Genomic DNA, 25,696 nt, shown 5'->3' with positions numbered 1-25,696 from the left:
TTTGTGTGTGTGCTTGTTGAGTACACAAACTTGAGGAGGCCAGCCTGATGGCGTAGTGGTTAAGTTTGTGCCCGCTGCTTCTGTGGCCTGGGGTTTCCAGGTTCAGATCCTGGGTGCAGACCTACACGCCACTTACCAAGCAATGCTGAGGCTGTGTCCCACATAGAAAATAGAGGAAGATTGGCACAGATGTTAGTTGGGGGACAATCTTCCTCACAGGAAAACTCCTTAAGGACAAAAATCCATCAACCCCAACCCTGTTTAGAGGCTTTAGCCTTAACCATTGGCTCTGGGGAGATGGCCACGCCTTCCCACCCAGTGGTGATCTACATGCACTGCCTTCATATTAGCTACTGTTTACTGAGAGCTGTAGTGTCAGGCATAGCAAAGCAACACACAGCACTTTGCCCTTATTTTCTTTTTTTTGAGGAAGAGTAGCCCAGAGGTAACTTCTGCCACCAATCCTCTTTTGCTGAGGAAGACTGGCCCTGAGTTAGTTTATCGGTGCCCATCTTCCTCTACTTTATATGTGGGATGCCTGCCACAGCATGGCTTGATGAAGGGTGTCATGTCCACACCCAGGATCCAAACCAGTGGACCCTGGACCACCAATGTGGAATGTGCGCACTTAACCGCTGCACCACCGGGCTGGCCCCCTGCCCTTATTTTCTAATTTGAGCTTTACAAGACATTGATCTTTCCTCCCCCTCCTTCACTTCTACCTCTATCAATAGGACCAGTGAGTTCCTTCTCTAAAGTCTTGAATCCATTCACTGTCCCTCTCCACTGCCTTCACGGATGACCATTCTTGCCCTGAAGCAAGGCTACCTAACCCTGTAAACCCAGTGAAACCCCTCAAATACCTTCTGAGGGAATGGCGATCATTGGGTGCTATTGTCTCCACATTATAGATTTGGCGACTGAGGCTTAGAAATGTTCAGTATCCCTTGGTCACACAGCAGGAAAGTAGCAAAGCCAGTGTTACAATCCAGTCAGTCGACAATGGCAGAGGCTACACTCTCCTGCCTCCTCTCTGAATGCTGGCATTGGTCATCCTTTGGCCGTAACATTCAGTTTTGGCATTTACCAATTTCTTTAGTGGAGGCTGAGCTTAGAGGGCAGGAATCTTCGAGGAGGTAAATTTAGCAACAACTCCAATCCAGTGCTCCCCAGGAGGGCTGTTCACACGCCCTCTTACCATCTATCGCATGCTCCCAGCACCGCAGGCCCACCATGGAGATGGACCGCAGCTGGCATCCCTTAAACTGCCCTTCTCCCCGTTTGGTGGGAGCAGAGAAGAGATAGGCACTCCACCCACAGGTTGAAAGTCGAGGCTGAGTGGTGTGTGGCTGCCTTCACATCTGAGTTTCATCAGCCTCTAGGGCAGATTCCCATACCTTTATCCTAGCACTAGCATGCCAGTTCAATTTTAAACGAGTGTAATTGCACAAGTAATAAATGAATACATTCTCATTGTAAACGAAAAACTGAACATTACAGATAAATCAAAAGTCCCCCAGCATACACACTTTGACCCCTCTTCAAAGTAAGGCTATCAGGATAAGATAGACCCTTCTACACATCTTTTTATGTATGGCTCCAATTGTGATCCCTAGACAGCAGCAGCAGCATCACCTGGGAACTTACTAGAAACGCAAATTCTTGCGCTCCATCTCAGACGGAATGAATCAAACGCTGGCAGTGGTACTCAGAATTGTTTAACAAACAGTAATGCTGATGCCCCCTCCAGTTTGAGAACGGACCCCCACCCTGGCCCCCAATGCCAAGGAAATGAGCGCTCCTGGGCTCTCGTCCTCTATGCCTCGCCCCATGTATCCTTTTAGCTTCACCTCCGCCAAGCAATCCATCCTACCTTCTCCCTCCAAGGTGGGCACATTCCCAGCCCTGGCTCAGGCCCTTCCCGCCATCTTCCTCTTTCAAGGTCCGTCCCTAAATGCTCCGGCTCAGGGCCCCCGGGAAGTGCTGCTCTAGCAGAGCCGGAGGGCAGGACCCGGCGCGGCCCGCCAAGTGGGCGTTGGAGGGAGGGGCGGGGGCGGGGGCGGGGGCGGGCCTGGGGGAAGCCGGCGGGACGGCCCTTCCGCCTCTGCTCAGGGCTGCCCGGCCTCATCCCCTGACTCCGCAGCCTCCTCCTCCTCGATGCGGTCCGCGGCCTCGGGGTCGCCGCCCTCCTCAGCCCGGAAGCGCAGCAGGTGAGGAGTGCGGGGGGCTCCCCGTGCGCGGCCGAAGTTCCGGAGGCTGATGGCGGGAGAGGGCGCTCCTACTCCCAGGAAGCGGCCCAGCAGCGGGGTCTGCGCGGGGGCCACCGGCCGGGCCAAGGCGGGGGACGCCTCCACCTGCACGCTCTGCTCCGGGTCGTCGCTCATGCTGCGGGCGGGAGAGCGGGATGAGCGAGCCTCGGCGCGCCGGCTGAGTGGCTCTCCGGCAGGGGACGGGGGGCGGGAGGGTTTGGGGGGCCGAATCATTGGCGCCCAGAGGTGCGGGGGGAACCTGGGGCACGCGTGCCAGGTCGAGTCCTGCCTCCGACAGCGCGAGCCACTCACCGCAGGTTGAAGGTGGAGCCCAGGAAGGAAGGCCGCAGCGATTCGGCCACCGTGGCCACAGTGTAGGGCGGCAGCGCCAGGTCTTCGTCCCAGTAGGGGTCCTTCTCGGCCGGAGGCAGGTTCTGGTACATGTCGTCCACGGATAGCAGGGACACCTGGGGCGGGCAGCAGGTCACAAGGATCCTCCCATTCTCTCCTTACCCGGGCTGAGCTGGCAGGGAGGGAGAGGCCAACGAGCTGCCCCCAGTCCTCTGCTCACCTGCAAGTTGCGGTCTATGAGCTGGTTGGTTTCAAAATCATCATCATCCTCACCAAAGGGGTTGATGATCTGTTCAGCCACCTGCAGGTTGTAAGACAGTGTTTTCGGGGTTCAGAGCCCCATGCTCTGTCCCCAGAGGTGGGATGAGCCCTGGGCCCACGTCTCTACAGAGCAGGCTGGCATGACCACCTGAAGTGCCCACCTTGAGCCAGCCAGCATAGAAGAAGAACTGCAGCAGAGTGGTGAGAGGCACATACATGTCCAGGTCCCCCAGCGCTGGCCCTGGCTTCCCGCCTGGCTCCAGAGGCTCCCGAGGCTTGGCAGCGCCTGCCTCTGTCTCCACAAACTGGCGGCCAACCAGGGAGAGGGCAAAGAACGAGTATACTGCTATGGTCACCACCTGGAGAAGGGGAAGCCGGGCTGAGTGGGACAGCGAGAAATGCCGTCCCTGCCCCTGAGGGCCGGTGGGGAAGTCTGACAAGTAATGAAAACACGCAGCGAGGTGTGGCAGCACCAGCGGGGATGGGGGCATCTCAGTGGGAGTCCAGCGGGGCTTTGAGGACGAGCCCTAGGCTGTTCAGTGTCTCACTGAACTGAACGGCCCCAAGGCAGGTACCATCTCTAGTTCGTCTCAGTGTCACACACAGCACGGAACATACAGTAGGCACTGGGACTGGGGAGGTGAGAGGCAGTTACTTGGGTGTAGACGAGGGGGATGCTGATCCAGTCATAGTGAAAAAGCATGCTGCACTTGGCCCGGTACTTGTTCAGCTCCTGGTGGAACAGCAGGAGGAGGAAGTCAGTGGAGGTGAGGAAGGAAGAACAGGAAAAGAACAGGCGAGCCCAGCACAAACGCGGCCTGGGCCAGGTCTGGAGGCTCAGTCTGCTCTCGGTGGTGACAGCAGGCTGGGGGCCTGTGATGGGAAGCAGTTTAGCAAAGTAATTGCAAGCACAGACCCTGGAGCCGGAATGTTTGTGTGAATCCCAGCTCCACTAACTAGCTGTGTGACTTGGGCAAGTTTCTTTTCCACTCTGTGCGGCAGTTTCCTCATCTGTGAGAGAGGGGTGATAATAGTGCCTATCTCAAGGGTTTTTCTGAGGGTTCAGTGAGTTAATGTAAGTACAGTGCTTCCAACAGTGTGTGGTACATGGTTGGCACCATATAAGTGTTGGGTATGAAAATTATTATTCCAGTTTGCAAAGCCAGGGCTAGGGGAGCAGATGGGCCTGGGCCTGGGCAGACTCACTTCCAGGAGCAGGCAGAGAGCAATGTCGTCACGGATTCGCCCATCCCTCCGCGCCTGAGCTGCCAGGTTGGTGAACCAGACGCAGGGGACCCAGTACTTGTTGAAGTCGGATTTCAGGCTCTCGAACTTTTTCCTCTCTTCCTGGGACATGAAACCTGTGGGGATAAAGTGGGTGGGGCGCAGACTTATCCTCTGCCCCCAGGACCCGCCTCCCTGGGGTCCTGAGCGCCCCTTGGGGAGTCAGACCTGCCCTACCAGGAAGCCTGCGGGGCAGATCTTGGCCTTGGCCTGCCCAGGGCTCCTCCAGCACCGCCCCTGCCTTGGGCCGTGGGCCGGGCCCCAGGGCCACCCCATCGCGCACCTGCGTCCACCACGTGCTCCATGGTGGGGAAGCGCTTCAGCACGCGGGTGCTGACCGAGCGCAGCACCAGCACCGACGACAGGTTGGCATAGCGGATGAGGGTGCGGCGCAGCAGGCGGCCACGCTGGTCCACGCCGTGCACGCTGGCCGAGATGACGCACATCAGCTGGTCCGGCAGTGGGATGCTTGTGTACTGGGCCCACCAGCGGTTCACCACCAGGGTCACGTAGAAACCTAGTTGCCGCCATGGGTAGGGGGGACGGGAAGGGAAGATGGAGGGTCTGGGAGTCGGTCTGTCCTGCCCCCCAGCCAGAGCTCCTGGTCCAGGCCAGGTTGAACCCAGACAGAGGGAAGGACACACTGGGCTCCAGAGCCTGGCCTGGCTGTCAGGAGGACAGCCTCTTCGTCTGGTCCCGCCCTGATGTGCTAGACCAGACCGGGAGGAAGGGGCAGTGCAAACCTCCTCCGGCAGAGGAAGAGTGGTGGTTCAAGGGCAGGTGATGGTTCACTCTGAGCCCTTCTTCTGGTGAGGGCGAGGAGGGGGTGTCATCTCTCTCCAGCTCCCCTCCAGTACCCAGAGCAGAGTTGTGAGGCCAGCAGGTGTCTTGTGCCTTGTTGGGAGTGAGGGTCCAGTAGGTGACAGGGACGGCCTAGCCCTCTGGAAATCCTGGACCAGCACCAGCTCCCATGCCTGCGAAGCCTACTCTTGTTGACCCTCAGAGCTATCAACCCCACAGCAAAGGCCAGGGAAGATGTAAGAGGGATACCAGGGAGAACTGGAGGGAGGCTTACCCAGGACAAAGGACAAGGGGATGAGGTCCGCAGAGCGGTTGCAGTATCGGGCCACCTGAGCATACACGTGCTTCTGCTCCTGAGTCAGCAGCAGCCTGGGGAAGGTCAGGTGTAGGCCTGGGTTAGAGGGAGGTGGGCAGCCTGGTCCCCTACAGGCTATCCCTGAGCCCCGCCCGCACCCTCGCACCGGTAGGTGATGCTGAGCAGGGCATACAGGGCGACGAAGACGAGGAACTCCTTGTAGAGGAGCTTGTAGATGCTTCCCCGCCAGCGGAGGAGCAGGCCAGAGAAGGCTCCGAAGCGGGCCTCCGCCACTTTGAGGGTGTATGAAACCGTCATGGTGCTGGGGGCCTGGGGCAGGAGGTCACAAGAGCTGCCCCCAGAGCTGTCCCTCCCCTCAGCAAGCCTTCTCCTTAGCTCGCCTTCTCATCGCCAAGCTTAGTTCCCCAGGCAACCTCCCTTCAACTCTGATCGCGTGCACACACACACCCCACCCCCACCCCCCACCCCCAGCCTTCACCCTGTGTCGGTAGACCAGGGGGAGGAAGCTGCAGAGCAGACAAAGCATACCCCCACCCCTCCAGAGCTCAGCCGGCATGGGAGGGGGCGGGGGGAGCTGAGATCTACACCCTCAGGAGCCTGAGGCTTCCCCAAGCTCCTCTTCCACTTGTAGGTTGCAGAGTAGCTAGACCCTGAGCTGCTGGGAACAGGGGATCCAGCTCTGGCCCAGACCCACCACTGTCCCTTGGGGCCTTGCTCTCAAAGCTGATGGCTGGTCTCCCAAGGCCCGGGGTGCTCTCACCCCCACCCCACACCTGCCTACCTGCTCTGGGCAGCAGCCTGCGTGGAGGAAGCAGAACTGGGCTCACCTTCACCCCACAGACACTTAAGTACCTCGTGGGCCCATAAAGTTTCACTGGACTGAGGTTATCATTGATGGATTGAGGCTGTCACCCAGCTTCCCCTGGTCCTGGGAACTGGATGGTCTCCCTCCCCCTGCAGGGCTGGGCTGGGCTTTGAGCGACAGAATTGCCATCTGCACTGACCCCATAGCTCACACAGGTGACACCATGGCCTTGAAGCCAGGATGACAGGGATTACTGTCCCACGCTCCAGGTGAGAACACAGATGCATGATAAATTGTTATAATCTAACAGCTGCAGATCCCAGAGCACTGACTAAGTGACACGCACTGTGCCACAGGCACCACCTCATCACCCTCTCGTGGAATCCTTGTCACAGCCCCATGAGGTGGGAATCATCCCCATTTCACAGCTGATGCTCCAAGAGGTGAATGACTTGCCCACGGTCGTCCAGCTAGGACGTGTTGGAGGCAGGATTCAAAACCCAAGCTGATGGACTTGAAAGGCTAGAGGTGGCCTAACTGGACCTAAACAAGGGCTTGAGCCCTGGGACCAGGGTCCTATGCACTGGCCACACTGGCAGGCTTTCAGCCCAGGCTCTGGGAGGCCTGGCCTGGCCTGGCCCTTCCCCATCCCCATTCCACAGGGCTGATGAGGCCACAGATCTGGGTCTCAGGCCTTGGGATGCAGACCCTTCTCAGCCCTGTGTCTTGCATCCTGACTGCTAGCGGTGTCCAGGATCTTGAGTGGCCGTTTCCACCTGTGGGCCTGTGGGTCTCAATTTCTTCATCTGTCAAACAGAGGAAATACTACCTGAGGCACCGGCTCAATTAGCGCCCCCCCAACCCCCCGCCCAGTGCTGAATTGTTGGGGTCAGGAAATCGAACACTAGCTCAGACCCACCACTATCCCTGGGGGTCTTGCTCTGCAAAAACCTAGGAGTGGGGGTCCCACTTCTGACCTGTCTTAGGAAGCTCCTTCCCCCACACTGTGAGCTGATTTTCAGGTGCAAGGGTTTCCTAAAGAGAGGAAGCGTGGAGAGGTGGCTAGGAGCACAAGCTTGGGAGTCCGACAAACCTGGGTTTGAGTTCTAGCTCTCTGTAACCTTGTACACGGTACCTCATCTCTCTGAACCTCAGTTTCCTCTTCTACAAAACAGGATCAATAACACCTTCCTCCCAGGACAATCAGGGGGATTCAAAGAAACAATGCCCAGAGCCTGGATCACTGCTATTACCATGAAAAGCCGAATCTGTTCCCTTTGGTTTCCACCTACTGGTCTACTGTTGCGCCCACGACCAGGCAATCCTCCTGAGATTGAGAGGCAGAGACCCTGGCCAGCCATGGTAACCTAGTGGTTAAGTTCAGCACACTCTGCTTTGGTGACTGGGTTCGGTTCCTGGCCATGGACCTACACCACTCTGTTAGTCACCACGCTGCGCTGGCAACCCACATACTAAAAAATAGAGGAAGATTGGCATGGATGTTAGCTCAGGGTGAATCCTCCTCAGCTAAAAAAAGAGGCAGATGGGGCCAGCCTGGTAGCACAGCAGTTAAGTTCTCACGTTCTGCCCGGTGGCCCAGGTTTTGCTGGTTCATATGCCGGGCGCAGGCCTACATACCACTTGCCAGGCCATGCTGTGGCAGGCGTCCCACATATAAAGTAGGGGATGATGGGCACGGATGTTAGCTCATGGCCAGTCTTTCTCAGCAAAAAGAGGAGGATTGGACAGTAGTTAGCTCAGGGCTAATCTTCCTCAAAAAACAAAAAACAAGGCAGAAACCTTTCCCGATGCCCTGCCAGCCTGTCCCCAAGCCAAACAGTGCCCGGTCCTGGCTTTTAAGCTGGGTTCACAAGGCCCTCTGAGATGCGCCCCCTACCCTCCATCAGCAGCCTCTGGCCTTGCTCCTTTTCCCTGCTCCTTCAAGGTCCAGCTCAGAGCGTCCTCCAGAAAGCCTGCCGTGACCTTCCCCCAGTCGTTCCTCAAAGCCCTCTGGGTTTCTCTCTGCAGCGGTTAGTCATCCTTGTCTGTGAGCCGTCTACAGGGAGATTCCGCCTCCAGCCTGTGAGACCCTTGAGGACAAGACTGCATCTGATTCACCGTGATAAACCTGGGGAGGACTTGAACCCAGGCAGGCTTTTCTTTTCTCTCTTTCTTTCCTTTTTTAAAATTTTTGTCCCTTTTAGCCTGAAGGACATCTGTTCCCCTCCCCTTTTTTTGTGAGAAACTCCCCAGGTGAGCAAGGTCTGGAAACCTACGAATGGCCTTAAGGAGTTATAGCCTCCTTCCAGGGCCCAGGTGAGATGTCAGTGTGTGGAAGGAATAGGACTCTGTGTGTGTGTATCCCAGAGGTCTGGAATGACCACCTGACCTGGGGGGGGGGGGCGACATACTAGCTCTAGGGCCTCAGCTGTCAAGGCCATGCAGCGCCTTCCCAAGCTCTTATCTGTGGCTTTTCTAGAGCATTCTGGGCTGCTTACCACTTGAAGAGTGTCTTGTACCCGGGAAGCCAGGCCCTGGGACCACAGGAGCTCAGGCCCTGAGGTCCTGGAAGCTTCTCTGTGACAGCACTCCTTGAGGGCAACCCAGCTGACTGCGTTTCACTCCTCTGCCCCCGTTCCCGTCTGTGGCCCTCACACTTCTGCCTCTTAGCAACACTCTGCATCACTGGGCTGTGAATTTCCCACAGAGCCACGGATAAAGGTACAGGACCTGAAGCCTTGCCCCAGGAAGGGGCAGTCCCCAGGTCCCACCCAGACCCTCCCTCCTGAGTCACCTTATCTCCCTTCCCAGCTGCTGACAGGTCCCTTTGGTTTATGGTCCAGGAGAGGGAAGCACTCCGCCATAAATCATTTATCCCACCCTTCTTTATTGTCCTCTACCTCTTGCCTCTCCCTCTCCTCTGGTCCGAACCACCTCTGCCTTCACAGCTGAGAGCTGGATATATGGCTTGGCAGTTTACAGCATGGAGTCTGGAGCCAGACTGCCTAGATTTACAAATCAAGACTCCACCATGAATGACCTTCCTGACCTTGGGCCAGCCGTTTAGCCTCTCTGTGCTTCATTTCCCCATGGGGAAGTGGGAATGATAATACCTAGCTCATGGAGCTGTTGTGAATAGTAAATGAATGAATATTTATAAAGTGCTCCGAATAGCACCTGGTAAGCTTGTCCCTCAGGTCCCTAAGCTGCTGTGGCTATTAGCATCTCTCTTCTCTCTGGCCCGCCTTTAGCACTTCCCCCTCTGCATCCACCAAGGACACCTGAGATCCCCTCATTGCTGAATCCAGTAGCCCCCTCCTGAGTCCTACCCTTCTTGGCATCTCTCATTCTTGAGAGACTTCCTTGACCTCTGTGACCTGACACTGTCAAGAGATTCTGACTCTGAGCTGCCAGGGGGCAAGGAGTGTGGGATATGTCCTCAACTAGGGGCAGTGGGCCTGACAGCAGCTTCTGGGGAATGGAGCCCCAGAGAGCTCAGAAGAACTCCGCTTGGGCAGAGGTTGTGAGAGTCTTGGGGGATGAGAAAGGGCATTAGTAAGCAGGACATGGAGACATGCAGCAGTGTAGTAGGACAGGTACAAGGGCAGAGAACAAGTGACCCCCCAAAAAAAGTCAGGTTTGGTGAATAGTGGAGTCAGACATCTTGGGTTCAGATCTTGACTCTGCCTCTTCGTAACTGTATATGACCTTGGGCAAAAAGTTTAACCCTTGACCCTCAGTTTCCTCATCTGTGAAATGGGGATAATAATCACATCCACATCATAAGATTACTGTGAGCAGTCAATAAGATAAATGCTTAGCCCAGTGCCTGGTACACAGCAGGTGCATAATGGTAGCATGTGTTACACTGAGGGAAGAGGCAGAGCAGGATGCCAGGCCCCTCAGATACAGCGTCCAGGAGGATGCCCTTCAGGTGTCCTGGCTCTGGAGGAGGGCTCAAGAATCTCTTTAACTTCCCAAGGAGAGAAGTCAGTGAAGGGTAACAGAATATGCCATTTTGGCATATTATTTTGAGCTGTAGACACTTGAAAAACAGCAAATGCAGAGAGAGGCTTTCTCTAAACTCCCCTTATATACCTAAAGACAGATCCTTCAGAGGAAACTCAATGGTCATAATTCCCTTCCCGGGAGTTTCATATCACAGGAGAGGAGACTGGAAGTCTATGTGTCCCACATCCAGACCAACTGAGTCACAGACTGTCATATCTCCCATCCACTCTTCTAAGGGCCCATTCATCTTCCCAGAAATCATTTACTCTCCCCTGGAGGCCTACGCTCCCCTTCCCCTTTCCCTATTAACATAGTATTTAAGCCTGAATTCTAAGCCACATGGGAGAGTTAATCGTTTTTCCCCTGGATATCTCCCATGTGTACATAAATTATACATGTTAATAAACTTGTTTGTTTTTCTTCTGTTAATCTGTCTTTTTGTTGAAGAGCCCCATCTGAAAACCTAAGATAGGTGGAGGTAGTTTTGACGCTAGTACAAAGTCCTAACTTCCATTACCTTAGAATGTGACTGTATTTGGCCATAGGACCTTTAAAGAGGTAATTAAGTTAAAATGGGGCCTAAGGTGGGCCCTCATCTGATCTGACTGGTGTCTTTATGAGAAGAAGAGATTAGGACACAGCCAAAAAGATCATGTGAAGCCAGAGGGAGAAGACCTCCGTCTACAAACCAAGAGACAGGCCTCAGAAGAAATCAACCTTGTCAATACCTTGACCTTGAACTTCCAGACTCTAGAACTGTGAGAAAATAAATTTCTGTTGTTTAAGCCACTTAGTCTGTGGTATTGTTTTTTTTTTAGATTTTTTATTTTTTTTTCCTTTTTCTCCCCAAAGCCCTCCACCTCCCCCCCCGGAACATAGCTGTATATTTTCAATTGTGGGTCCTTCTAATTGTGGCATGTGGGACGCTGCCTCAGCATGGCTTAGATGAGCGGTACCATGTCCGTGCTCAGGATCCGAAGTGGTGAAACCCTGGGGCCGCTGAAGTGGAGTGCGCGAACTTAACCACTCGGCCACAGGGCCGGCCCCAGTCTGTGGTATTTTGTTATGACAACCCTAGCAAACTAATACAAAGACATTTTGCTTTATTTTCCAAATATAAAATTGCAGCATCACATATGCCTTTTCAAACTATACATGCCTCAGCTCCAGTTCTCCTGCGGATTTGTCTTTTCTGACCCCACTAGTACCATCTCCCCCCAGGAAAATTGTTGACCTGCAGGATAAAGATCGAACTCCTGCGTATGGCATTTAAGTCCTTCCTGCCCACGCCCGTCCCCCAGTCTCCCTCACTCATCTGAGCTACCAGTATTTCCCCACATCTCAGGCTGTTTTGGTTCTCCCTTCAGTGGCCATGAAGGGCAAGGTTAGAGAGTGGGCCCTTGTGGGCCTGATGAGGGATTGGGTGGGATGGCCATATGGAGGGAGGATGAACAGATGAAACTAAAGCCAAGGAGACCAGGAAGGTGCTATAGCAACAATCCCAACCAGAGAGACTGTGACCCGGATTAGGGTGTGAGGGGAAGATGGACGGAAGTGGATAGATTTTGGAGATATTTGGGAGATAAAACTGACAGGGATTGGGTACTCAATAAACATTTGTTGACTTTCCTGGCTACTCTTGCTAAAGTAAGCTCTTCTGTTTACTTCCTTCATAGCACTTTTCACAGCCTGCAATTACCTTGTTTATATACTTGCCCATTGTCTATTTCCATCAAGCAGAACGTAAACTAAATGAGGGCTACAGCCTTGATCAGTCTTATTCAGACAGTGCTTGGCACTTAGCAGGTGCTCTCAATAAATCTTTGAGGACTGAATGGCTTAATAATTGATTGGATGGTACAGAGTGAGGGCAGAGAGGCACGAAGGACAAGAAGGCCAGGAGGAAGCCTGTGATCCTAGGACAAACACTCCAGAGGGGTTAAGACCCCATCTCTGTCTGTCTCTGGCTCTGGGAAGGGAGAACTTGGACCAGGGGTCTAGGAGTCCAGATGGCCTCGGGACCACCTGCCCAATTGTCCATCGCTAGATTTGAGAAAGTCCAATTCCCATTCTTCACTTTCTAGCCATTTGGCTGCGGGCTTAGGGCAGCGGGTGTTTTTAGGGAAAGGGAACAGGAGACCCTGCTAGAACCTAAGATCTGCCGCTCAAGAGTGTGGGAGTGGGTATCAGAAGATGCAGACAGGCGCATAGTAAAAGCATTGAATGCCAAATTCTGCTTGACCCCAAAATTTAACATGGCAGCCCCACCCCCACAATGCGACCCCGCAAGCCAGGCTCAGGAGTGTGCAATTCCTTCCAGGCCCTAAAGGGGGCAGCACTGGGCTGGGCCTGGGCGCTCTTGCCAAGAGCCTAGGAAGAGCGCACGGTCCCGCGCGCTTAAAGGGGAAAGCGAGCGTCGCGCCACTTCCCCCACAGTACATCTAGTTACTGGGGAGGCTGCCCAGATGCCCAGCTCCACTGCCCACTTATGCCCAGCATAAACCCCGAAGGACGGGGAAAGAAGGGGGCGACTGTTAGCGGGACTGTCAGCCACCAGGGCAGGGTGGTGCGGGGACGGGGAAACGGCTGGACCCTACGACCTGTTCACACCCGCACGGAGAGTGGCAGTATAGCCTGCGTCTTTAAGCCGTGAGCAGGAGGCGGGGCCTCGAGGCGAGTCGGGTGGGAGGAGGAGCTTCTTGATGACGTAAAGCCAGGGGAGGGGCGTGGCTTCCCTGTGACTCGCCGCCAGGAAGGGGGCGGGCTCTTAATGACTACACGCCGGGGAGGGTGCTGGCGTTCATTGATAAATACGCCCGGCTCCCTCGGGCGCGAGCGCAGCGTAGCAAATCCAGGCAGCGCCACGCGTGGCCCGGGCCGGGCGGAATCGAGAACAAGCCCGGCCTGCGCTGCGACGCGCCACCAGCATGGAGCCTGCCGCCGGCTTCCTGTCCCCGCGCCCCTTCCCGCGTGCGGACGCCCCGCCCGCGCCACCCGCTGGGCCCGGGCCGCCTCCGAGTGCCATGCCCGGACCTGAGCTGGAGATGCTGGCCGCGCCACCGGCGCCGGACTCTGGGCGCCTCATCACGGACCCGTGCAGCGGCCGCACCTACTTCAAAGGCCGCCTGTTGGGCAAGGTAAGCTGGGGGGTGGTGCTAGCGAGGGTGGAGAGAGGCCCTGCTTGCCTCTACCAGCGCCAGGCGGGGTGGGAGCGCTTGTCCTCCGCGCGGGGACATCTGCGGGTCAGGTCTGGCTTCCGCTGGAACGTCCTGCCTGATGCCCCCTCCTCCTAGGGGGGCTTCGCCCGGTGCTATGAGGCCACTGACAGAGAGACCGGCAATGCCTACGCGGTCAAAGTCATCTCGCAGAGCCGCATCACCAAGCCGCATCAGCGCGAGAAGGTGGGCCCGGGGCCCAGGCCAAGTGGACAAGGGGTGGAGTGGGGACGGTGGCGTTGGAGTCCTTGAAGGATAACAACCTCGTGCCCCCATTACAGATCCTAAACGAGATTGAGCTTCACCGCGGCCTGCAGCACCGCCACATCGTGCGTTTCTCGCACCACTTTGAGGATGCTGACAATATATACATTTTCCTGGAGCTCTGCAGCCGAAAGGTGAGGGAGGTGATGGCGGCGGTGGCGAGGGAAAGGGAGCCTTAAGATTCAAACCTGGAGCCCTGACTCTTCCGCAGCAAGGACAGGTGGAGGGAGGGTCGGGGAGGGCGGACCAGGGGCTGAGGTAGGCGCTCTCCACAGTCTCTGGCCCACATCTGGAAGGCCCGGCACACCCTGTTGGAGCCCGAGGTGCGCTACTACCTGCGGCAGATCCTTTCCGGACTCAAGTACTTGCACCAGAAGGGCATCTTGCACCGAGACCTCAAGCTGGGTGAGACTCCTGGGCCAGCAGGATGGGGGTGCGGGGAGGCAGAGAGAAAGGAGTCTGACACACTTCTCTGCCCCCGTCCAGGAAACTTTTTTATCACCGAGAACATGGAACTGAAAATGGGGGATTTTGGGCTGGCAACCCGGTTGGAGCCCCCAGAGCAGAGGAAGAAGTGAGTGTTTGGGGGCGGGGGGGTGGCCACAGTCGGTATGTGACAGGGATGACGTGCAAGACAGATAGTGTGTATGTATGTGGGAGGTGGGATGACTTCCTGATGTGTGTGTGAGATAGGTGGGGAAGGCATAATGGGCTGTTTGTGTGTATGTGTGAAGATGGAGTGGCAGCCTGGGTTACCGGGACTGGTGGAGAGGCTGAGGGTCCTATGGACGTCTGAGTCCCTGAGACAGATGGGGGTGTAAGGATTCTTGGAGGAATATGACTGATCCTGTGTGTGGACAGGGGAAGGTGACGTAAGCAATGTGTGTGTGAGACAGACTGAGAGTATGGAGACGGCAGGACATGACACCCTGTGTCTGTGTAAAAAGACCCTGCTGTGGCCACGATGACTGGGTATGAGTGACATGGATAGCACATGTGGCAGATGCGTGTTTATGAGGGATGTGACAGCTGGTGTTGGTGTGTGTGGCACAGACTGTAGGAGGTGACAGCCTGTATGGGTGTCTGACAGACAGGAGTGGGGGAAGGAGGAAGGGATCAGTGATGGATCCTCTGTTGACCCTGGAGGAGGGGACCGGGCTGGCGGTCAGGGCCTCCCCATGTCCTGCAGAGCAGCTGAGCAGCTGGGCCAGGCGGGTGGGCGGAGACTCAGCTGCCATCCCCAGCATCCATTGTCCCAGGACAAGCAGGAGTTTTCTGGCCTTTGGTGACAGGCAGCTGCTTTGTCTGGACTCACAGTGGGGGGCAGGGATGGAGGGGCTAGCCAGGCTGGGTCTGAACCCTCCCCTCTCCTCCTCCCTACCCCTTTTCAGGACCATCTGTGGCACCCCCAACTATGTGGCTCCGGAAGTGCTGCAGAGGCAGGGCCACGGCCCCGAGGCAGACGTGTGGTCCCTGGGCTGTGTCATGTGAGTCTCAGGGTCATCTGCACACAGGTGTGTGGACGAGTGGGGCATACCTTCCGCTCTACTCCTGACCCACTTCTCTCTGCCCCACAGGTACACGCTGCTATGTGGGAGCCCCCCCTTTGAGACAGTTGACCTGAAGGAGACGTACCGCTGCATCAAACAGGTCCACTACACGCTGCCCGCCAGCCTCTCACTGCCTGCGCGGCAGCTCCTGGCCGCCATCCTTCGAGCCTCGCCCCAAGACCGCCCCTCAATTGACCAGATCCTGCGCCATGACTTCTTTACCAAGGTCTCCGGCTTAGCAGACACCTAAGTCTAGTCTGCATATTCTCAGGGAATTGAAGGGTAGCAGGTGACAGGACCCCTGGGGCCTCTTTTCTCTACTCACATGACTTCCTCTTCAGGGCTACACCCCCGACCGGCTCCCTGTCAGCAGCTGTGTGACAGTCCCGGACCTGATACCCCTTAATGCAGCTAAGATTTTGTTTGTCAAAGTCACTAAGAGCCTCTTTGGCAGGAAGAAGAACAAGAGTGAGTCTGGAATGTCAGGGGTTTTGAGGGTACAGAGTGGCAGGGGGGCTTGTTAGATACCTTGTGAGGGTGTGGAGTGCCTGTGACCCCTGGGGAGAGTGTGTTACACAGGCACTTGGGCTTCCCTATCTGTAGCATCCCCGTGGGAACCAGCGGGGCTGGGCAGGATACTGAGGGCTGTGTCTCCCCCCACTCAGGTAAGAACCATCCTGAGGAGCGGGACGAGGTGTCCTGTCTGGCGAACGGCCTCACTCGGACATCCATTGGCCATCAGGATGCCAGGCCCGAGGTGAGGTGCTCACGTGGGCAGTGTTCCCTGACTCACCCCCACCGTAGCAGCTGCGCGAAGCCCGGGATAAAAGAGGCTGGTGAAGCACCTGGCCTCGTGGTGGCCTAATTGGCTGTGCCTCATTAGCTAGGCGGGGCTGACCTTGGGTGCCAGGGCAAGGCTGGGCCAGGGACTCTCAATGATGTGGCTTTCGGGGCCTTCCCCTACCCAACCCCCCAGGCTCCAGCAGCTTCTGGTCCAGCCCCCGTCAGCCTGGTAGAGACAGCACTTGAAGACAGCTCACCGCGTGGGACATTGGCGAGTAGTGGAGATGGTGAGCAGCCTGGAGAATGAGAGGTGCTAGAGGTGGCTGTGGCTGAGGCCAGGCACGAGAGGGAAGCAGACAGCAGAGGGATATGGCCTGGGTCCTCAGGAGCTAATGCCTGATCCCCAGTGCTCTGTTCCCTTCAGGGTTTGAAGAAGGTCTGACTGTGGCCACAGTGGTAGAGTCAGCCCTCTGTGCTCTGAGAAACTGCCTGGCCTTCATGCCCCCAGGTATGGGTGGAGCCTGATACTCCTGAATGGTGGTGGGAGTTCTTTGGCTGGGCAGCCAGGAACAGGTCCTCTCTCCTTCCTCTCCCACGGCAGCGGAACAGAACCCGGCTCCCCTGGCACAGCCAGAGCCTCTGGTGTGGGTCAGCAAGTGGGTTGACTACTCCAACAAGTTTGGCTTTGGATATCAGCTGTCCAGCCGCCGTGTGGCTGTGCTCTTCAACAATGGCACACACATGGCCCTGTCAGCCAACAGAAAGTAAGTGCTGTTAGGGGGGCCTTGTATCCAGACCATTGTCCCCAGCAGGGCTGCACCTTGGCGTGTGCTCCCAGGCTCGGGGGCCTGGGGTCTCTTGGAGGGGTGTTGGTGCAGGGCTCCCTCTGACCTCTGTCTCCTCCCCTCCAGGACTGTGCACTACAACCCCACCAGCACAAAGCACTTCTCCTTCTCCGTGGGTGCTGTGCCCCGGGCCCTGCAGCCTCAGCTGGGTGTCCTGCGCTATTTCGCCTCCTACATGGAGCAGCGCCTCATGAAGGTGTGTGGACTGGGGTGGGGCACATTGAGGACTAACACATCCTGATCCCTTCCTCTTCTCCTTTGGGGGGTGCTCAGTGCTAGAGGCTGAACCTCTAAGGGAGACATCGATGGGGAGGGGCCTGACTTATGTGAGACAAGTGACCTGCCGTTGCTCCCAGGGTGGAGATCTGCCCAGTGTGGAAGAAGTGGAGGTGCCTGTCCCCCCACTTCTGCTGCAGTGGGTCAAGACTGACCAGGCCCTACTCATGCTGTTTAGTGATGGCACTGTCCAGGTAAGAGCCTCGCCTGGAGTTGGGGGGAAGGTCTGGGAGGCCCAGGGTGCTGGGGAGGAAACTGGACCTGGGCCTAGGCTCTGATCAGTGCCACCTCCCGTGCACAGGTGAACTTCTATGGAGACCACACCAAGCTGATCCTTAGTGGCTGGGAGCCTCTCCTGGTGACTTTTGTGGCCCGCAATCGCAGCGCCTGCACTTACCTCGCCTCCCACCTTCGACAGCTGGGCTGCTCCCCAGACCTGCGGCAGCGGTTGGGCTATGCTCTGCGCCTGCTCCGGGACCGCTGCCCAACCTAGGCCCCAACCCGCAGAGCAGGCCGCCACCCGAGCCCTCGGGCCTGAGGCCTGTGCCTGTGGGGCTCTGGCCCTTGCCTTTATGGCCCTCCCTGTCTCTTTGGTGCCTCACTGGGGGCTCTGGGCCAAATCCCCCAGGAAATCAGGGACCAGCTTTACTGGGGTTGGAGGCTACCTGTCCTAACTGCGTCCAACCCCTTCTCCAAGAAAAACCTGAGCCTTAGCCCCCAGCTAGGGGGCGTTATTTATGGACCACTTTTATTTATTGACAGACATTTATTTATTCAGATGGGGGCCCCAGGGAAGGCTTTTTCCTGGGAGAATAAACGGTTTTGCAGAATCTCGAGGCCTCCTCACTCGCAGTAGAGCCCGTGGACCGTGGCCACGGCGAAGAGCGTGGCGTTGGTGAACGTGGCGGAGGCCAGCCCGTCGCGCGCCGCGTCCCAGAGCGCGCGGCTGACCACGCGCACACCCTGGCCGCTGCGCGGCCCCAGCACCACGCTGCACACCAGCTTGTAGCGCGGCGGGCTGAGCTCGCGCACGCGCACGCGCACCAGCTCGCACAGCTCCCGCGCCAGCGGCCCGGCCTCGGCGCCCGAGTAGCGCGCGTCGCGCAGCCCCGCGGCCAGCGCCGCCTCCAGTGCCCGCTGCGCGCGCGCGACCTCCCAGCGCTGCCCTGGCGCCGGCTCCATGCGGTAAGAGGGCGCCAGGCGACGCGTCGGCGCCAGGGGCAACCCCGAGAAGCTGACCCGCGAACCTAGAGGGGGCACGGGGCCCAGCGACGGACGCCGAACCCCGGGACCCGGGCCTGGTCCGGCCAGTGAGTTGCGGCGTGAAAAGGACGAGACCAGGCCCAGTATGGAGCTGCGGCGGGAGGCCGGGCCCGGGCCTGCTGGTCGGGCCTCATCAATGCTGGGCAGGCGGCCTGGGGGCCGCACCGGTGACAGTTTCGGCCCAGGATCTTTGGCAGTCTCCTCCTCCTGGAGTCCGGAGAGCACAGGCCTGCCAGCCATGGACCTGCCGCCTGGAAGACCCACACTTGGACAGGATGGCCTTCACTGGCCTTCCTTGTGCACCAACTTGTCTCTTACTCGGTGATAAGGGTTTTTACCCCTAACCTCTTACCTGTGTTTTTGGGACAGGTGAATCAAATAGTCCGGGGCTGTGTGGATTCCTAGGTGCTTAGAGGTTAAGGGCTGTTAGGGACATAAGCAAGGGAAGAGATGCTGCTCAGATTGTCATCTGGGGCTAGTCCCTGCCCTTGAGCCCCACTTTCCCCCCGCGGGCACTGTGGAGGTTAGCTCATGAGCTCTCAGTACACCTCCTGTTCTTCATTCCCCCTGACTTCGCCAGCAGGAGAAGGGGAAGCTATATCTGCCCTTTGCCCCAGCTAGATGGTGCCTCCAACCCCTAACCACAGGGGAGGGACAGACAGACCCAACTCTTTCAACCCCATGGATCCTTCTAGCCCTGTGGGTATTGAATCCAGCCATCTTCCACACCTGCCTGCTCCTGGGGTGGCTGGCACAAAGATCTCCCCCGTAACTGGCTGAGGCTGGGGGCAGGTGACTCAGGAAGCTCCTTCCACCCTCTGCTTTTGGCCTCTGGTCCTACCTCCAGAATCACTTCTGGGATGGCTGCCCTCTTCTCCCGACCGAAACTCCCACAGGCACCTGAGTCACCTGCAGCCTTTGGCCTCCGAGCTCTCTCCTAGCTCCACAGTCCTGATGGGCAGGTGGGAGGATAAGGGCCCCTTGCCTGTGTTGTGGGGTTGCCATGGGTTGCTGGGCAAGCACTCCTCCCTTCCTGGTTCCCTCCCTCCAGTCCTGGCTCTGGCTTAACCTGGGAGTGTACTACCACGAGCACGTGCTCAATGCGGGGTGCCCGAGTCATAAGGGGAGAGGGGACAGCAGGGGTTTAGACCCCAGGGGCATACTACCGTGACAAGGACAACTGAGGCGGCAGATGGAGAGGGGCTCTGGTCAGAAAGGTGTCCTCCCCCCCGTTTGAGCCACTGTCTATTTCTACCCTTGTGAAGCCTGGCTCTTCAATCCTGTGAGCAAGTTGCAGAGGCCTGGGATATGGGGAGACCTTGAGGCTGTGAGGGTGGCTGCTCAGGAATCAGGATTCAGGCCCACAGGAAGGAGCACGTCATGGTTCTATCGTCTCTCCATCAGCCTCAACAAGGACAAACATTTCCGCTAGGGTGGGGCTTGGATGACTTCCTCAGCTCAAGGCTGTGAGCAGGGGGAGGGGAGGTCTGTCGGCTCTGCTGTTGGCAGCCAGACCTGATGCAACAGTCGTGACTCCACTTGGCAGCCTCCTGACCCCTGCTGACCCAACGTCCTGGGGCTTGTCCCCAGCTGGCCAAACCTCTTGTGTGCCATAGTGCCCACATTGCCCCGCCCACCGCAGTTGCATTTCAGGGATGCCAGAGGCCATGACACCTGTGTCAGAGCTGACACTTCCTCACCTGACCCACCTTGGGGAGGGACAAGACTGCCCCCTCCCAAACAAGCCAGGTCTGGTCCCTGACTGTCCATGGGGGTGAGGACTTTCCCTGTGGAGGGGGTTCCCCAGGCCTGGCTATCCTGATCCTGACCTTGTGTACATGTGCGGGGAGGGTTAGGAGGGACAGGGAGTTTGAACTCTGAACCCAGGACAGGCAGGGACCATGGGTGCTAAGACCCTCTGTCTGCTCAGGGCTCCTCTGAGGGCTAAAGTTTTCCCAGTGCCTGTGGGAGATGGGCGGGGCCTCCTCTCAGGCTGGGCTCCAGTTTCCGTGGAAACTCACAGGCTTCCCACCCCGGCTGCCTGGGCAGGCTCCCAACTGGGGCCTCATCCACCGCCTGCCTCTCCTCCCCGATCCTGTCCACTCCACCTTGGCCTCTCTTGGCCCCCTCCCTGAGTTCCCATCCCCAAGCCGAGCCTCTCGCCTCCTCCACCGGCCTCTGATGCCTTCTTCAGGAACCTGGGCCTCTCTTGCCTGGTCTCTAAACTTTAGTTTCTCAGCAATCCGGCCTCCCAAGCTCCTGCCCCTCCCTCTCAAGCCTTTCTAGTCTCCTTACCAGCTCTAGGGCCTGGCCAGGCCTCCTGCTCCTTCCCTTCTACCGCCTCCCACAGACCAACAGACAAGAGGTCTCCTAGGGTATTCCACCCGCTTACTCCCCTGCCCCGCCCCACCCATGGAGATCCCAGGACTGGTTGTGCATGGGGAGTCTGCGCCCTTTTCCACAGCACTCCGAAGCCTCATCAACAATCCCCTATACAGGTGAGGAAGTGGGTTTTCCCTGGCTTCCTGTCTGGGTTTTCCCTAGCTTCCTCTGCTGGGCCCCATGACTCTGAGGAAGCTTGGGTAATGCAGAGGTGGGGAATTAGGACTTGACCCTCTTCCCTGGTGAACTCAGTCTGGGGAAGTCACGTGGAGAGGATGGCTGCTGGTCACTCAGTGTCCGCGATATCCTGAGAGCTAGAGGGGGGGCACTGGGAGCTGGAGCCTGGAGTGGCTGTGTGACCTCAGGCAAAGGCCTTCCTTTTTTGGATCTTGGGTTCCTGGCAGAGAAGAAGAGCCCTCTGCCCTCTGGATCCTGAGAGATGGGATGTAATTTGAGTCCTTCCCTGGGGAGGCAGAGGAGCAGATGACCCTGTTCTGGGAACTGGGGATTCACAAGAGGAACAAAGCTCTAGAGATTGAGTCAGTCTCAGACAGGAAGTGATTCAAGGCTGCTGCCTGGGGCTCTCTGGGTGCTAGTGATGTCTGAAAGCAGGGATGGAGTGTGGGGCAGGGCTGGTCAGTAGAATAGAATGCAGCTTTCTGTCCATACTGCCTTGGAGCTGGGCTCCTCCCCAATGGCTGGTGACTCAAATAACCCTACTGCTTTGAGGATTGCAGTCTGATCTAAGTAGTGGGAACCCCAGGGCTTGGACCTGGGACTAGGAGGCTCCAGGAAGCTCATGCTTCATCTTCACCCTCCTACCCCTTATGTTGTTCAGAGGCCCAGAGGCTGGGGCCGGAAGTGATCATGAAGATGGAAAATGTGGTTTGGCCTCATGATTTTGCATCACTGCCTGCCGTGTCAGTTTGCTGCCAGTGCACTCTGCACCTCCACCCCCTCCTGCCTGGAGGAGGCTGAAAAAAGCTGACTTTGCAGTCTATGAAGGAAGAGCTTCCCTTCATAGGGGGAGGAGGTGGGGAGGGGGGTATGTGGGATCAGTCTTGCATCAGCCCTGGTGCTCCCTCAGTGATCAAGCATAGCCAGCTCCTCTGAGACTTGAGGGTTTAGGATTACCATGCCATTTCATGGGTGAGGAACCTGAGATTCCAAGGTAGGAAGTCACTTGCTGAGGTATCGTAGGGTGGAGCTGGGACAAGAACCCAGGCCTGCGTGTCCCAGACCTTCAGCTGGAAGGACTAAGCCCTGTCTCTTCTACGACAGACAAGAAAACGAAGGCCCCAAGTGGGCCAAGTCTAAGCCTAGAGTTGCACCCTAGCCTCTGGCCTCTTCTCCCCTGGCTCTCTGCCCCTCTCCCCACAGTGATGTTCGCTTTGTGGTCGGTCAAGAACGGCAGGAGGTGTTTGCCCACCGGTGCTTATTGGCCTGTAGATGCAACTTCTTCCAGCGACTTCTGGGCCCAGAGCTGGGCCCCGGGCTGCCTAGCCCCGTGGTCCTAAGCACTGTGCCAGCCGAGGCCTTCCTGGCAGTGCTGGAGTTCCTGTACACCAACAGTGTCAAGCTGCACCGCCACTCTGTGAGCCCATCGGGCAGAGGGCTGGGTGGCGAGGGAGGCGATGGGCTGAGGGACAAGGGGAACTCCCTTCCTTTCCGGCAACCACCCCCTCTGCAGGTGCTGGAGGTGCTGACTGCGGCTTTGGAGTACGGGCTGGAGGAACTGCGTGAGGTGCGTTTATGTGCCAGGCCCTGGCTCGCTTCCCTTGCCTCTTATGGGTTCAGTTCATACCCTGCCTCACACATATTCTGGCTTGGAGAGGAATATGGACCAATACAGAGAGAATTATGGGTGTCTCTCTGTGTGAATAGACATTTGTGTGGGCCTGTGTGCAAAAGGATACGTGTGTGCCTTGGAGGCATAGGGGGTGTTTATGGCTGGTGCTGTAGATGCCAGGATAAGTTAGCCCCTATTCCTGTTCTTCAAAGAGAGACAGACACATGAAAACTCTTCACTCGGTGGCATAAGAAGTGTGATGGGTGAAGGTAAAAGGTGCTGAGACTGTACGGAGGGTGTCTCTAGTCTTGCCACCAGGGAGAGAGGAGGGGAAGGCTTCCTGGAGGAGGAAACATTTGTGTTGGATCAGGTAGAATTGATAGGAGTTTGTTCATAGGGGGAATGGAAAGATGGCATTCTAGTCACAGAGGCACAAAAGGAGCTAGTGAGACATTTAGTGGGGCTGGACTTAGAATGTGAGAGGAGAGGAGGGAGAGATGAGATTGGAGAGGGTGCCAGGGGCTGGTCATGCAGGATCTTCAAGAATTTGGGCTTCTTTGACCCAGAGGGCAGTGGAGAGTCACTGGAGGTTTCAGGTGAGTGAGGATTTGGCAGCTCAGGGGAGAGGGACTGGGAGAGGTAGGGGGGGCTCACCAGGCTAGTGGGGGTGGAGGTGGCAGTGGAAGCCCAAGAGTGAGGCGCGTGGCTTTGAGAGAAGTGGAACTGGCATGAGCCACTGCTTTTCTGGACGTGAGGGTGAGAGGGAGCTGTCATGGATGAAATTCAAGTTTCTGGTTAAAACAGAAGTGTCTTCGTAGCATCCTGAAAGAAAGGGAGAGTGGGATTTTTTTTTTTTTAAGATTTTTATTTTTCCTTTTTCTCCCCAAAGCCCCCCTGGTACACAGTTGTGTATTTTTAGTTGTGGGTCCTTCTAGTTGTGGCATGTGGGATGCTGCCTCAGCATGACCTGATGAGTGGTGCCATGTCTGCGCCCAGGATCCGAACTGGTGAAACCCTGGGCCGCCAAAGCAAAGCCCGTGAACTTAACCACAGGGCCACAGGGCGGCCCCCTGAGAGTGGGATTTTGAATGGCTCTTATCTAGTCTGATTAGTGGGGAATGTGCTGGAGGGGGGCGCTGCTGGGCTTGGCCCTGCTAATCCCTAGTCCATGCGTCCTCCCATCGTTGTCCCCCCCACCCCCCACCCTGCCCGGGCTTGCCCAGTCTCAGATCCTGGTGATTGCCGGCCTCCCCCGGCCTGGGAGGTCAGGAAGGGCCTGGGGCTGCCAGGGGCCTGCTCCAGCCCTGCTCACTGCTTCTGGGGTGGGTCTGGGGTCTTGGAGCAGGGACACCTCAGCACAACCCATATTCATTTCTGTTTCCAGCTGTGCCTGGAGTTTGTGGTGAAGGTGCTGGATGTGGAGCTGGTTTGTGAGGCCCTGCAGGTGGGTGTTTGTTGCTGGACAGGCTTGTAGGTAGTCCTCAGTGTGGTGGGCTGGGGCTCCATGGCCTCTCCAGTCATCAACCTGACCTCCGTCATTCTGCTCCCAGGTTGCCGTAACTTTTGGCCTGGGGCCGCTGCAGGAGCGTTGCATAGCCTTCATAGAGGCCCACAGCCAGGTACAGTTCCCACCTGCATACTCCCAACCCCGCACACCTCATTCTGCTCCTCCCTGACCCATTCGCGGACCCACAGGAGGCGCTCAGAACCCGCGGCTTCCTGGAGCTGTCGGCGCCCGCGTTGCTGCCCCTGCTGCGCAGCGACAAGCTCTGCGTGGACGAGGCTGAGCTGGTCCTGGCGGCCCGGAGCTGGGCGCGCGTGGGCGCGGTGAGCTAGCCTAAGGGGAGTGCGAGGTGGGGGTGCTGAAGGAGGCTCGGGCGACAGGAACGGGTGAGCGGGCGGCGGGGCAGGTGCTCAAGGTTGGTGTTCGCAGGCAGTGCTGGAGCGGCCTGTGGCCGAGGTGGCGGCCCCAGTGGTGCAGGAGCTGAGATTGGCCTTGCTGGCCCCGGCGGAGCTGAGCGCCCTGGAAGAGCAGAACCGGCAGGAACCGCTCATCCCGGTGCGGAAGCGGGGAACAGACTCAGATCTCCTCAGCACCGTGGGGAACGGCGCAGGGGAAGCGGCCCAGGGTCTGCGGGGTGAGGGGGCACTGCGGGACACCACGATGACCGGCCTTCCCCTGCAGGTGGAGCAGATCGTGGAGGCGTGGAAGTGCCACGCTCTGCGGAGAGGGGATGCGGCCCGGGGCGCCCGGTGCCGCCGCCGGAGAGGAACCCTGCCCCGGGAGCATCACCGCTTTTTGGATCTGCCCTTTAAGTGACCAAAGGCCGCGACTTGCCGGGAACTCTGGGCCTGTCCCAAACTACAGCTCCCGACAAGCTCGGCGCTCGGAGCGGGCTTTTGCTCCCAGCATGCCCTGCGAGCGGGGCGCCGGCAGGACCGCTCTCTGCCTTGCCCAGCGCCCTGGGGGTGGCGCGGGAGGGGTGCACGTGGACTTGGGCTGGGCCCAGGCTCCCCGCCCGCCAAAACCCAAAAGTTATTTCCTTCGCGTCATACCCTGACTCTGCACCCGGTCCCTGGGCCTTCTTGACGTATCTTCTCAGGTCAGCCGCCTCTTTAATTCCAGCCCTGCCTCCTGGAGACCTCGCTCTAAATGCCCCGCAGACACCTCAGACTTAGCCCCAAATTGAGCTCCCTCCTCGTCTTTCCCAAGTTCTGCCCCCCGTCGTGTTTTTCATCACCGTGGGTGTCCCAGCGGGAATCCTGGATCTCATCCTTGCCTTCTTCCTCTTCCTCACATCTGCCTCCCGTGGCATCTACCTTCTAAGAGGCTGAAGGGTAGCAGAATATGTCACCCCAAGATAGGCCTCTTTGGCATAAGGATTATTTTAAGCTGATTATTTTGAGAAACCGGAGAAGCTGTGAAAACAATAGAAATTACCCTTTTGTAAGGGGAATTTATGAAGGAAATCGTTTGTAAGGGTGTCTCCCTCTCTGTACTAGGAAAAGAAGGATGACTAACAAGAGAATCTCCTCGGTGGAGGCGGCACCCACGGAAATCTGCTTACCCTTAGCCTTGCCGGCCGGGCTTTTCCTGGTGGCCTCCCCACACTTTTCTTTCTTTTGTCTTTAGCTGAAGATGGTATTTAAGCAGGTATTTTAGGCCGCCTCAGGGAGTTACTAAATTTTCCCTGGGTATCTCCCATGAGGTATACATGTTAATAAACTCCTGTTTGTTTTTGTCTCGTTAA

At 57.4% G+C, this 25,696-nt stretch overlaps 4 protein-coding genes across 12 annotated transcripts; 2 read left to right on the top strand and 2 right to left on the bottom strand.

Moving 5' to 3' along the window:
• Positions 1-1,443: 1,443 nt before the first annotated feature.
• BEST4 (bestrophin 4) lies at positions 1,444-8,765 on the bottom strand. 5 transcript variants are annotated; one of them, XM_070609815.1, is made up of 13 exons: positions 8,566-8,701; positions 7,965-8,157; positions 7,045-7,102; positions 6,776-6,873; positions 5,408-5,571; positions 5,221-5,315; positions 4,429-4,662; positions 4,068-4,222; positions 3,517-3,594; positions 3,023-3,220; positions 2,821-2,901; positions 2,562-2,716; positions 1,444-2,385 (listed from the first exon to the last, which is right to left on the bottom strand). In XM_070609815.1, exons 4-13 carry the CDS (start codon positions 6,797-6,799, stop codon positions 2,109-2,111), a joined length of 1,461 nt encoding a protein of 486 aa, XP_070465916.1. In that variant the 5' UTR covers positions 6,800-6,873; positions 7,045-7,102; positions 7,965-8,157; positions 8,566-8,701; the 3' UTR covers positions 1,444-2,108. The 5 variants fall into 5 exon arrangements, with proteins under 5 accessions (XP_070465916.1, XP_070465920.1, XP_070465917.1 ...); XM_070609819.1 differs by lacking the exon at positions 7,965-8,157 and having other exon boundaries at positions 8,566-8,631; XM_070609816.1 differs by lacking the exons at positions 7,045-7,102; positions 7,965-8,157 and having other exon boundaries at positions 8,566-8,587.
• Positions 7,863-17,841, top strand: PLK3 (polo like kinase 3). Of its 2 annotated transcripts, none has more exons than XM_070609813.1 (15): positions 7,863-13,215; positions 13,372-13,479; positions 13,575-13,691; positions 13,833-13,962; positions 14,044-14,131; positions 14,949-15,044; positions 15,135-15,333; positions 15,449-15,575; positions 15,773-15,864; positions 16,084-16,177; positions 16,315-16,398; positions 16,492-16,654; positions 16,802-16,931; positions 17,092-17,205; positions 17,313-17,841. In XM_070609813.1, the coding sequence occupies exons 1-15, from the start codon at positions 13,006-13,008 to the stop codon at positions 17,502-17,504; spliced, it is 1,944 nt and encodes a 647-aa protein (XP_070465914.1). In that variant the 5' UTR covers positions 7,863-13,005; the 3' UTR covers positions 17,505-17,841. The 2 variants fall into 2 exon arrangements, 1 of the variants encoding a protein (XP_070465914.1); XR_011537399.1 differs by having other exon boundaries at positions 12,829-13,215; positions 17,009-17,205.
• Positions 17,758-19,287, bottom strand: DYNLT4 (dynein light chain Tctex-type 4). Its single transcript, XM_070609825.1, has 3 exons — positions 19,175-19,287; positions 18,627-18,697; positions 17,758-18,539 (listed from the first exon to the last, which is right to left on the bottom strand). The coding sequence occupies exons 1-3, from the start codon at positions 19,277-19,279 to the stop codon at positions 17,855-17,857; spliced, it is 861 nt and encodes a 286-aa protein (XP_070465926.1). The 5' UTR covers positions 19,280-19,287; the 3' UTR covers positions 17,758-17,854.
• Positions 18,522-25,696, top strand: BTBD19 (BTB domain containing 19). 4 transcript variants are annotated; one of them, XM_008516020.2, is made up of 8 exons: positions 18,522-20,772; positions 22,037-22,250; positions 22,347-22,400; positions 23,830-23,889; positions 23,996-24,064; positions 24,141-24,272; positions 24,379-24,504; positions 24,631-25,696. In XM_008516020.2, exons 1-8 carry the CDS (start codon positions 20,687-20,689, stop codon positions 24,763-24,765), a joined length of 876 nt encoding a protein of 291 aa, XP_008514242.1. In that variant the 5' UTR covers positions 18,522-20,686; the 3' UTR covers positions 24,766-25,696. The 4 variants fall into 4 exon arrangements, with proteins under 4 accessions (XP_008514242.1, XP_070465922.1, XP_070465925.1 ...); XM_070609824.1 differs by lacking the exon at positions 18,522-20,772 and adding an exon at positions 21,580-21,827; XM_070609821.1 differs by having other exon boundaries at positions 20,539-20,772; positions 22,037-22,400.

This window comes from Equus przewalskii, chromosome 2 (assembly GCF_037783145.1).
Source record: "Equus przewalskii isolate Varuska chromosome 2, EquPr2, whole genome shotgun sequence".
Taxonomy (NCBI): domain Eukaryota; kingdom Metazoa; phylum Chordata; class Mammalia; order Perissodactyla; family Equidae; genus Equus; species Equus przewalskii.
Note: the sequence above shows the minus strand (reverse complement) of the source record. Positions and strands in the feature narration are given on the sequence as shown.